Raw genomic sequence first — 12,331 nt, 5'->3', positions numbered from 1 at the left:
ACACACACGCACACGCACACACACACGCACACACACACACACACACACACACACACACACACACACACACACACACACACACACACACACACACAGGACAGAGAGAACATAGGTCAGACACACACACACACACACAGGACAGAGAGAACATAGGTCAGACACACACACACACACACACACAGGGCAGAGAGAACATAGGTCAGATACACACACACAGGCGCCACAACAGTCCACAGTACATCATCTCTCCATAGGATAGTGCCCTGCAGAGACTGTTACTGGCAGAGGGCAGTGGGGAGGATATCCTCCTACATACACAAGTCTGTTAACGATCCCAAAATGCCCAGGTTTTCCAGAAATCCTGGTTGGCAGATCCCAAGGAATCAGGAGGGAATAAGCAGGAAATCCAAGAATCCTCCAACCGGGATTTCTGGAAAACACACACACCCACACACACACACACACACACACACACCCATGCCAACTCCCCAGAGGCAATGGAAGCAAAAGGATATTACTATTATGCTACAGTGATCCTGGGCTGACTTTAGCTTGCATTCTGGGTAATGAAAGTGGCAGCAGCTTGTAAAGGTGATGTAGGCAGTAGGCTTGGTGGGTAGTACCACCATGGGCCACTCCAGAGAGGCCAGGCAGCTAAATGCTCTGCAAGCCGCAGCGGAGACGACCATGACCGGCGGCAGCCTGAACAGCCCCATGGGAAGAGCAGCTATAGAACACACACTGCAGTAGTGGCCATGCATACTAATGTGAGCACACACAAGCACACAAACACACACACAGGCCCCTAATGACCCGTCCCTGCCAACCAAGCAAAAACACAACCACAAAAACAAACAACGTGCTCTACTCAGTGTGTGTGTGTGTGTGTGTGTGTGTGTGTGTGTGTGTGTGTGTGTGTGTGTGTGTTCAGAGTAAAGAAACCCAGCGTAAGCCAACTTTAAACTGCACTTTAATTAGACAACCTCCAGCGCATTTGTAGATTCACAAATAAATGTCCAGTCTTCTCCAAACCCTGCCGGGCAGAAAGTGCTTACTGTGCATTCTGACCTACAGTAAGGATACTACTCAAATGGCACCCTATGTGGTGCACTACCTTTTGACCAGAGCCCTACACGCCCTGGTCGAAAGTTAGTGCACTGTTGTGGGAACAGGGTACCACTTGGGCTGCAGGCTAAATGTTACATGGAGAGAGCACTTTGGTTATGTACACATTTATGTACCCTGGGCCCTCAGACAGCCTACCGTGTGCTAGTGTGTGTGTGTGTGTGTGTGTGTTGCAGTGTCGTAAATCTTGCAGTCATTAGCAGATTCCAGTGAAATCTAAGAACTCCAGCTGTTCCTGCTCAAGTCTGGCTGTGCTGCCTGGACACTAGATAGTTACTACACACACACACACACACACACACACACACACACACACACACACACACACACACACACACACACACACACACACACACACACACACACACACACACACACACACACACACACACACACACACACACACACACACACTCACTCAGAGAGACTCTATCGCACAAAGACCCTACTCACACACACTGCCCAATGGATAGAAAGCCTGCACACTCCACCCAACTACCCAAACATTCATCTCTCTCTCGCCCCCCCTCTCTCTTGCTCTCTGCCTCTCTCTTGCTCTCTCTCCCCCTGTCTCTTGCTCTCTCCCTCTCTCTTGCTCTCTTCCCCTCTCTCTCTCTCTCTCTCTCTCTCTCTCTTTCTCTTTAGCTTTCGCGCTCTCTTACCTGAGTAGTGGTCCAGTGCCGTTCTTGGTGGTCCCCCCTACGATCAGCTCTTCCTGCCAGTGCATGTACTTCCTGGAGAGGCCATGGCATCCACCAGTCAGGACGCGAGCCACGTCAAAGGGCTGCAACACAACAACATGGGTATGTGTCTGCATGGGTGTGTGCACGTATGGGTGTATGGATGCATGTGTACATGTACTGTACATGGATATATATGTGTGTGTGTGTGTGTGTGTGTGTGTGTGTGTGTGTGTGTGTGTGTGTGTGTGTGTGTGTGTGTGTGTGTGTGTGTGTGTGTGTGTGTGTACCTTGGTGGTGTTCTTGTTGGGAGCCGTGAGGGGACAGTCGGGGTCTTGGGGGTTGAGACAGGGTCGGTCCATGTAGCCGTGTCCCACGTCAGCCTTCTCCAGCATCTCCTCCCAGCTGTCCACCTGGAACTTCAGAGTCCGCAGCTCCGTCAGGAACGCCTTGGGGTCAAAGTTGGTCCACTGCAGAGGGGGCTTTCCACTGCGGAGGGGGAGGGACACACACCAGAGTGATCAGAATGACCAGATCATACACACACACACATAGCTAGGCTAGATGAGTTCGTTCCTCACTGCCCTCTCTCTTCTCCCCATCAGCATCAGCATCAGCATTAACTCTCTCTCTCTCTGGGTCAGATCACATTGTGTGTGTTTAACCAGGCTCGGGTCAGTTTTCGGGCCTCCCAACCCAACCCATAGTAAAAACCTTTTTTATTGTCGGGGGTAGCAAGGGAAACACACAGAGACAGAGAGAGAGAGAGAGAGAGAGAGAGAGAGAGAGAGAGAGAGAGAGAGAGAGAGATCTGCTGAATATTACTGTAGTGATGAACTATTAGACACTGAAGGGCCAGACAATGGTGTGAGGCCCCGAGCTGGAGAGAAACAAATGCCAGCGATGTGCCTGCCAGATACAGGGACACAGCCCAATGTTTCGGGTCGGTTTAATCCAGTTGCATGTCTGTGTTGGGTGTCTATTAGTTGGGGTTGTGTGTGATTGGCAGCCACTAGGAGAGGTGGGTAAACACACCTCCAAATCACAGAATGACACAATCTCCAACATCTCGAAGAACATTCCAGAATCCAACGCTACAGAACCGCCAAAAATGTGGAGATCCGCCCAGTCGGATGTGCTGATACTAGACGTCTGTCAATAGTCGTGGTTTCCAGATCTACAGGCTGTGATGTGGGTACAATGACGTGTGTTTGTTTTGTGTGTGTGTGTGGTGTGTATACTATGTACTCACGGGAGGTAGAACATTCCAGACTGGAGCTTGGCTCCCTCCCAGAAACAGTCCAGGGGCGTGATGATGAGACAGGGGTGCAGCTTCTCAATAATCTGACAGGGGACAGCAGGCACCGTGTTACCGCTGACGCTCCAATCACTACATTGTAACTAGAGGTCGACCGATTATGATTTTTCAGCGCCGATACCGATGCCGATTATTGGAGGACTAAAAAGCCGGTACCGATTAATTGGCCGATTTATAAAATAAAAAAATGTGTTTGTAATAATGACAATTACAACAATACTGAATTAACACTTATTTTAACTTAATATAATACATCAATACAATCAATTTAGCCTCATGTAGAGAATGAAACATGTTCAATTTGGTTTAAATAATGCAAAAGCAAAGTGTTGGAGAAGAACGTAAAAGTGCAATATGTGCCATGTAAGAAAGCTAACGTTTCAGTTCCTTGCTCAGAACATGAGAACATATGAAAGCTGGTGGTTCCTTTTAACATGAGTCTTTAATATTCCCAGGTAAGACGTTTTAGGTTATAGTTATTATAGGACTATTTCCCTCTATACCATTTGTATTTCATTAACCTTTGACTATTGGATGTTCTTATAGGCACTTTAGTATTGCCAGTGTAACAGTATAGCCTCCCGTCCCTCTCCTCGCTCCTCCCTGGGCTCGAACCAGCAACACAACGACAACAGCCACCACATTGAAGCAGTGTTACCCATGCAGAGCAAGGGAAACAACCCCCTCAAGGCTCAGAGCGGGTGAAGTTTGAAACGCTATTAGCGCGCGCTAACTAGCTAGCCACTTCACTTCGGTTACACCAGCCTCATCTCGGGAGTTAATACGTTTGAAGTCATAAACAGCGCAATGCTTGACGCACAACGAAGAGCTGCTGGCAAAACGCACAAAAGTGCTGTTTGAATGAATGTTTACAAGCCTGCTTCTGCCTACCACCGCCCAGTCAGATACTTAGATACTTGTACGTTTGTATGCTCAGTCAGATTATATTCAACGCAGGACACGCTAGATAATATCTAGTAATATCATCCACCATGTGTAGTTAACTAGTGATTATGATTGATTGTTTTTTATAAGATAAGTTTCATGCTAGCTAGCAACTTACCTTGGCTTACTGCATTTGCGTAACAGGCAGTCTCCTTGTGGAGTGCAATGAGAGAGAGGCAGGTCGTTATTTCGTTGGACTAGTTAACTGTAAGGTTGCAAGATTGGATCCCCCGAGCTGACAAGGTGAAAATCTGTCGTTCTGCCCCTGAACGAGGCAGTTAACCCAATGTTCCTAGGCCGTCATTGAAAATAAGAATGTGTTCTTAACTGACTTGTCTAGTTAAATAAAGATTAAATAAAGGTGTAAAGGTGTAAAAAAAACGCAAATCGGTGTCCAAAAATATTGATTTCCGATTGTTATGAAAACTTGAAATCGGCCCTAATTAATCGGCCATTCCGATTAATCGGCCGACCTCTAATTGTAACCTCACGTTATAGTAACCTCACATTATAGTAACATCACATTATAGTAACATCACATTATTCATTCTGAATGGTCTGACAGGGGACAGCAGGCACCGTGTTACCACTGATGCTCTACCACTATGACCCACGCTCTAACCCTCTGTATACGAGGCAGTGTTTGGTGTAGAAAGAGAGAGACAAACTCAGCTCACTCATGCTTACCTGGTCCATAAAATGAGCTTCGGTAACAAGTTCTCCTGATTTGTAGCATAAATGTTCCAATTTCCATTGTCTGAAAAGACAAAATATAATTTACCACAGCAGGTTCAGACCGATCGAAAACATAATTTGTTTGAACGTGTGTGTGTGTGTGTGTGTGTGTGTGTGTGTGGTGTGTGTGTGTGTGTGTCACCTGTTAAAGAGGTAAACGTGCACTCGGCTGGCCCTGATAGCTGAATCCAGGTGCTGTTGCAGCGCCTCCACAGTGAGCACGTTAGCGCCCTCCTGCCGCGGCGTCTGGATCATCAGCTGGGGACTGAACATGGCCTCCTCGCCCATCTTCTGACGCGTGTACTTCAGCTCCTGATTCACCCTGCCGCCCACTGCACACCAGAGGAGACACACACACACACACACACGCGTTCAGTCTGATATTATATGACATTCACATCTTCCCGAACCTGGTTGGATTTCAAACACGTATATTCCACTTTCTGTAACAACGGATACAATCAAACGGATTCATGTATGAATCCTCCTGAAAGAGCAGTAAGGCATGTGATGACCTCGTCAGCCCCGCCACACTAATCGCTGTTACCGAAACCTGTCCTAATTGACTTAGAATGTCAGTACAGTGTCATAAAAGGCCAGTCTCGGCCTCAGCGTTTGGCTCCCCAGCCCTACAGTGGTAAGAAAGGAGGGAGACACTCCTCCCTCCCTCCCTCCCTCCCTCCCTCCCTCCCTCCCTCCCTCCCTCCCTCCCTCCCTCCCTCCCTCCCTCCCTCTCTCACTTTGTGGCGTGGTGAGGCTAAGCCCTGTGCGTGAGCTCCCAGCCCCTCCAGCTACAAAAGCAGCCTTATGGTAGGGCTGTGGCGGTCTTGGAATGTGAGGTTAAGGTAACTGGCCGGGCCAATGTAACACGGTCACCGAGATAACCGTTTAGGGGGGGGGGTCAAAAAAGGGACGTCATAATTCTGTTTGTACACTTGTTTACATGGATATGCTTCTAAATAAAACCGATTTGAAACAAGCCATTACACTTCGTTATTACCATGGCATTTCGTTATTGTTACTCAGGTCATTACTTATAAATATTCATCAACAAATGAAGGTTGGATAGAATCTGTTACATTTTCAAAGAGTCAAAATACAAAGAAATGCCAACTTTGTCCTTGACGGTTGGCTTTTCTACATACATATTTTTAAAATCCAAATCCTATTTTGACGCACAAACGATTCAAACGAAGTCCGATGGGTTTTCTCCCACTTTTCCCGAAATATTCGCTTAACGTCATAAACCGTGCTGCTGCGGCCATTCGATGGCACTGACATGTTTTCTTCAAAGAGAGGACGCCGTAACGAGAGATATAATGTAGCCCGAGCTATCGAAAAGATGAAATCGTGACAGGGGTGTTTGATTCTCATTAAAGAGATGGAGTCCAGACAGGCTACTTTAGGAAACTTTCTGAACGGAAGTATAGACCAATAGAGAGAATCAGCCAGCTCTCACATGCACATCAAAGCAGCCGCCAATCAAAACCAACAGCGTGTCAGACACAGGAGCAAACATTTCTCCTTTCCTTAAAACGTATAAGAAAATCTAGGCCTACCTTACACTCTTAGAAAAAAGGGTGCTATCTATCTAGAACCTAAAATGGTTCTTCGGCTGTCCCAATGGGAGAACACTTTGAAGAACCCTTTTGCTTCCAAGTAGAACCTTTTTAGGTTCCATGTAGGACTCTTTCCACAAAGGATTCTACATGGAAGCCAAAAAGGTTCTCCGTGGAACCAAAAAGGGTTCTTCCTGGAACCAAAAAGGGTTCTCCTATGGGGATAGCCGAAGAACCTTTTTGGGAACGAGTGTAGGCTTTCCGAAAGTAGGCTATAAGATAATTAATTGACAAGGAAAGTACGAAGGGGACAGCTTCGCTATCGCATGACGATGAAATTGACAATCATTCAAATCAAAACCAATACACGCAACATGCCCATAGCCTATTTATCAGCTATGCTGATTATCGAGGGGGAGAGTGTTGGAAAGATTTTTCAAATACTGTGATGAACTATTATAATTTGAATGGATGTAAAAAAAAAATATATATATATATATATAAATATAAACATTACTTTTTTGACTTACTGTGCGAGGTGAACAAACATTTTCTACCTCCCAAGCCCTCCAATCCTGCTGGCCACTCCCTCAGGCTCTACCTCCCAAGCCCTCCAATCCTGCTGGCCACTCCCTCAGTCTCTACCTCACAAAGCCCTCCAGCCATGCTGGCCCACTCCCTCAGTCTCTACCTCCCAAAGCCCTCCAACACGGCCTGCCACTCCTTCAGTCTCTACCTCCCAAAACCCTCCAATCCTGCTGGCCACTCCCTCAGTCTCTAGTCTCTACCTCCCAAAACCCTCCAATCCTCCTGGCCACTGCCTCAGTCTCTCCCTCCCAGAACCCTCCAATCCTGCTGGCCACAGCCTCAGTCTCTACCTCCCAAAACCCTCCAATCCTGCTGGCCACTGCCTCAGTCTCTAGTCTCTACCTCCCAAAACCCTTGAAACCTGCTGGCCACTGTCTCAGTCTCTACCTCCCAAACCCTCCAATCCTGCTGGCCTGTCTCAGTCTCTCCTCCCAAAACCCTCCAATCCTGCTGGCCACTGCCTCAGTCTCTACCTCCCAAACCCTCCAATCCTGCTGGCCACTGCCTCAGTCTCTATCTCCCAAAACCCTCCAATCCTGCTGGCCACTGCCTCAGTCTCTCCTCCCAAAACCCTCCAATCCTGCTGGCCACTGCCTCAGTCTCTCCTCCCAAACCTCCAATCCTGCTGGCCACTGCCTCAGTCTCTCCCTCCCAAAACCCTCCAATCCTGCTGGCCACTGCCTCAGTCTCTACCTCCCAAAACCCTCCAATCCTCCTGGCCACTGCCTCAGTCTCTCCTCCCAGAACCCTCCAATCCTGCTGGCCACAGCCTCAGTCTCTACCTCCCAAAACCCTCCAATCCTGCTGGCCACTGCATCAGTCTCTACCTCCCAAAACCCTCCAATCCTGCTGGCCACTGCCTCAGTCTCTCCCTCCCAAAACCCTCCAATCCTGCTGGCCACTGCCTCAGTCTCTCCTCCCAAAACCCTCCAATCCTGCTGGCCACTGCCTCAGTCTCTACCTCCAAAAACCCTCCAATCCTGCTGGCCACTGCCTCAGTCTCTCCTCCCAAAACCCTCCAATCCTGGCTGGCCACTGCCTCTAGTCTCTCCCTCCCAGAACCCTCCAAACCTGCTGGCCACTGCCTCAGTCTCTCCATCCCAGAACTCTCCAATCCTGCTGGCCACTGCCTCAGTCTCTACCTCCCAAAACCCTCCAATCCTGCTGGCTACTGCCTCAGTCTCTCCTCCCAAAACCCTCCAATCCTGCTGGCCACTGCCTCAGTCTCTCCCTCCCAAAACCCTCCAATCCTGCTGGCCACCTTCTCAGTCTCTCCGTCCCAAAACCCTCCAAACCTGCTGGCCACTGCCTCAGTCTCTCCCTCCCAGAACCCTCCAATCCTGCTGGCCACTGCCTCAGTCTCTCCCTCCCAAAACCCTCCAATCCTGCTGGCCACTGCCTCAGTCTCTCCTCCCAAAACCCTCCAATCCTGCTGGCCACTGCCTCAGTCTCTACCTCCCAAAACCCTCCAATCCTGCTGGCCACTGCCTCAGTCTCTCCCTCAAAAACCCTCCAATCCTGCTGGCCACTGCCTCAGTCTCTCCCTCCCAGAACCCTCTAATCCTGCTGGCCACTGCCTCAGTCTCTCCCTCCCAGAACCCTCCAATCCTGCTGGCCACTGCCTCAGTCTCTCCTTCCCAAAACCCTCCAATCCTGCTGGCCACTGCCTCAGTCTCTCCCTCCCAAAACCCTCCAATCCTGCTGGCCACTGCCTCAGTCTCTCCCTCCCAAAACCCTCCAATCCTGCTGGCCACTGCCTCAGTCTCTACCTCCCAAAACCCTCCAATCCTGCTGGCCACTGCCTCAGTCTCTCCCTCCCAAACCCTCCAATCCTGCTGGCCACTGCCTCAGTCTCTCCTCCCAGAACCCTCCAATCCTGCTGGCCACTGCCTCAGTCTCTCCATCCCAGAACTCTCCAATCCTGCTGGCCACTGCCTCAGTCTCTACCTCCCAAAACCCTCCAATCCTGCTGGCTACTGCCTCAGTCTCTCCCTCCCAAAACCCTCCAAACCTGCTGGCCACTGCCTCAGTCTCTCCCTCCCAAAACCCTCCAATCCTGCTGGCCACCTTCTCAGTCTCTCCGTCCCAAAACCCTCCAAACCTGCTGGCCACTGCCTCAGTCTCTCCCTCCCAGAACCCTCCAATCCTGCTGGCCACTGCCTCAGTCTCTCCCTCCCAAAACCCTCCAATCCTGCTGGCCACTGCCTCAGTCTCTCCCTCCCAAAACCCTCCAATCCTGCTGGCCACTGCCTCAGTCTCTACCTCCCAAAACCCTCCAATCCTGCTGGCCACTGCCTCAGTCTCTCCCTCCCAAAACCCTCCAATCCTGCTGGCCACTGCCTCAGTCTCTCCCTCCCAGAACCCTCTAATCCTGCTGGCCACTGCCTCAGTCTCTCCCTCCCAGAACCCTCCAATCCTGCTGGCCACTGCCTCAGTCTCTCCCTCCCAAAACCCTCCAATCCTGCTGGCCACTGCCTCAGTCTCTCCCTCCCAAAACCCTCCAATCCTGCTGGCCACTGCCTCAGTCTCTCCCTCCCAAAACCCTCCAATCCTGCTGGCCACTGCCTCAGTCTCTCCCTCCCAAAACCCTCCAATCCTGCTGACCACTGCCTCAGTCTCTCCCTCCCAAAACCCTCCAATCCTGCTGGCCACTGCCTCACTCAGGCATGCTGAAAGATCCACTGAAAGCTGCAAGAAAATGCTAATCAATTATTTTGGGGGATTTTTCCCCTTTAGGATGAGGCATCATTGCCTCCATCTCTGCCTCATCGGGTGTCATTTTCTCTTAATTTCCCAATGACTCGACATGTTGAACTGCCACCATTTGTCCACACGCAGCAGGTGATCGGCCGTGCATGGCCGAGGTTCGCGTTGATCTGCCTTGTCCTTATAACCTGTTTAAAGACATAATCCGTATTTGATGAAACTGACACATCTGTTTGGGACAACAAAGAAGGTTCTTCAACAAACACTGTTATTTTCCCCTCGGACATCATTTCTGGACCCTCCTCTCCTCTGTTTCATCAACACAACCAAAACAATAACAAAAGGCTGAGCTGGTGAGGTTGACACACAGAGCATTTCTACTCTACTGAGTCATTGCCACAGACCATCTCTGCTCACCACTGACCATTGTCAGACTAACATGACGCAGAATGTCAAGACAGGTCACTATTCCAACAGCCATGTCACATCGTTGCCTATCACACACAGACACACACACACACACACACGCACGCGCGCGCGCAAGGCTCTGTGAGAGAACCCGAGCTGAAAAATCTGTTTGAAAATCTGTTATGTTTTATATGCTCTAATTCGATTGCTCGACTACAATTCATGAAACAGGAAACAGGCATAGGCGGAATATTTTCAGCCTATTGTAATCGTATTAAAGTTGAACATAAGCATGCTATTCGGTCCAGGGCCAGACCACCCAGGCAGACCAGAGAGCAACGTGGAGGGAGGGGGCCATGTCTGTGCGTATTAGGGAAACGCACTTGATTCCCCCCGACCCAAACACAGCGCTCCCATCCGATCCGGGTCGAGTGCGTGTTTAGAATCGACATCATTAATAGCAGGCCTGAGTTAACCAGAGACGGACAGAAACATGCTTTCTCCTGCTCTCGCCGCTCCCCCACATCTACCACGACCCACACACACAGGCCAGCATGGAACTGATTTACAACTCATGGAACTGTGTGTGTGTGTGTGTCCTGTCCAAAAACAGCCCCCTAGACCGTAGGCACTAGTGTAGAGCTTAGAGGATTTGATGGGTGTAAGCTATACCTCTCTACCTTTCCCTCTGAATTTCCTCCATATTGCTTGCGCCTATCCAGTCCTCTCAGAGTCTGCTTTAGGGTGTAGGGTGTAGGGGGCTAATGGGGTTATTTCTGGACGGGACAAGGCCAATGTCACGAGAGTCAATGTCACTACACACAACAATGTGCCACGCTACACTATACTCAAGGACACACAAAGCATGTACAAGCTTTCAAAGTGCACTAACAAGCCTGGCTAGCACTTGACAATGTTCTTATTACCATGTAATGATTTGTGTGGGTACTATGTAAGTATTGTGATATACTCACGGTTGTACTGCCCTTTCAACAGTAACCTTAGTCCTAAGTGCAGTACAACCACAAACAACTGCAGTACTTGTTACACCACTCTTGAATTATGATACAGTTATAAGGAGTGTTGCTTCAGTCTGCTAGGAGTCTCAGAAAGGATGAGAACAAACTGACCAATCGGAATGGTGCAGAGGAAAAACACTCCTCGTCCAATGTTCTGATCACATTCCGAGCCCACCCAATCTTCTGGAGTTTACGACGACGACTTGAGGGTAGGACAGAGAGGAGGAATGCAAAGAGACACAAACATGTACGCGCATACACGAATACTCTCTCTCTTCCTCCCTCTCTCACTCTTCCTCTCTCTCCCTCTCCTTCTGTCCCCCTCTCTCTACAGGAAACAGCGCATTACGACCTCAGGCTTGGAGAATTCCACACTTCACGAGGTTACAGCGTTTTGGGGTCAACACTCGCCTGGCCTCGGGGTGAAATTAACACCCCAGCTGGACCAAGAATGTGTGTGTGTGTGTGTGTGCGCGTGTGCGTGCAGGAGCGTGCTCACTCGTGTGTCTGCGTGTACATGCTAGTACAAGTATGTGTGTGTTTGTGTGTGTGTGTGTGTGTGTGTGTGTGTGTGTGTGTGTGTGTGTGTGTGTGTGTGTGTGTGTGTGTGTGTGTGTGCGCGCAGGAGTGTGCTCACTCGTGTGCTCACTGCGTGTGCATGCTGTGCATGTGTGTGTTTGTGTGTGTGTGTGTGTGTGTGTGTGTGTGTGTGTGTGTGTGTGTGTGTGTGTGTGCGCGCAGGAGTGTGCTCACTCGTGTGTCTGCGTGTGCATGCTAGTACAAGTGTGTGTGCGTGCGTGCGTGTGTGTGTGCTTGCGTGTGCATGCTAGTACAAGTATGTGTGTGTGTGTGTAGGGTTGCAAAGCTACCGGTAGTTTGTCAAAGTTACCGGAATCTTCAGTAATTGGTAAAAGAAAATCTATGGCAATCTATCGTAACTTTGGTCAATTATATTTGGAAAAACGTTTTCAAAAATGAATTCATATATAGTATTCATTTTTTATATCTGTGTCCATATTGTCAGTGAGTTTCTAGTAGATAGACCGTATGGTTCAAGAGGAACTAGCCTAATTAATTAATGAATTCATTTCAAAAGCATCAACTAAACAATGGCATTATGTTCAATTAACTCTCCAACTCTTCCAACTACTGACTTTTTTCACAACTGCCTCCAGTTTGACGCCAAAACAAACCGACATAGTACAATAAATAAAAGTTTGAGAAAAAATGTATAAAATATAAAAGATA

At 49.1% G+C, this 12,331-nt stretch overlaps 1 protein-coding gene across 2 annotated transcripts in view; it reads right to left on the bottom strand.

Annotated features, from left to right (window-relative positions):
- The window catches only part of ptch1 (patched 1), an 81,069-nt gene that overhangs the window by 45,305 nt on the left and 23,433 nt on the right, over positions 1 to 12,331 (bottom strand). For both annotated transcript variants that reach the window (XM_042320719.1, XM_042320718.1), the window contains exons 3-7: positions 4,946 to 5,135; positions 4,756 to 4,825; positions 3,058 to 3,149; positions 2,096 to 2,294; positions 1,788 to 1,909 (exon numbers count right to left, since the gene is read on the bottom strand). In XM_042320719.1, the coding sequence (XP_042176653.1) occupies positions 1,788 to 1,909; positions 2,096 to 2,294; positions 3,058 to 3,149; positions 4,756 to 4,825; positions 4,946 to 5,135 (673 nt within the window). The remainder of the gene's footprint in view (positions 1 to 1,787; positions 1,910 to 2,095; positions 2,295 to 3,057; positions 3,150 to 4,755; positions 4,826 to 4,945; positions 5,136 to 12,331) is intronic.

The sequence above is a fragment of the Oncorhynchus tshawytscha genome, linkage group LG04 (assembly GCF_018296145.1).
Source record: "Oncorhynchus tshawytscha isolate Ot180627B linkage group LG04, Otsh_v2.0, whole genome shotgun sequence".
Classification (NCBI taxonomy): Eukaryota; Metazoa; Chordata; class Actinopteri; order Salmoniformes; family Salmonidae; genus Oncorhynchus; species Oncorhynchus tshawytscha.
This window is presented reverse-complemented; position numbering and strand designations above follow the sequence as displayed.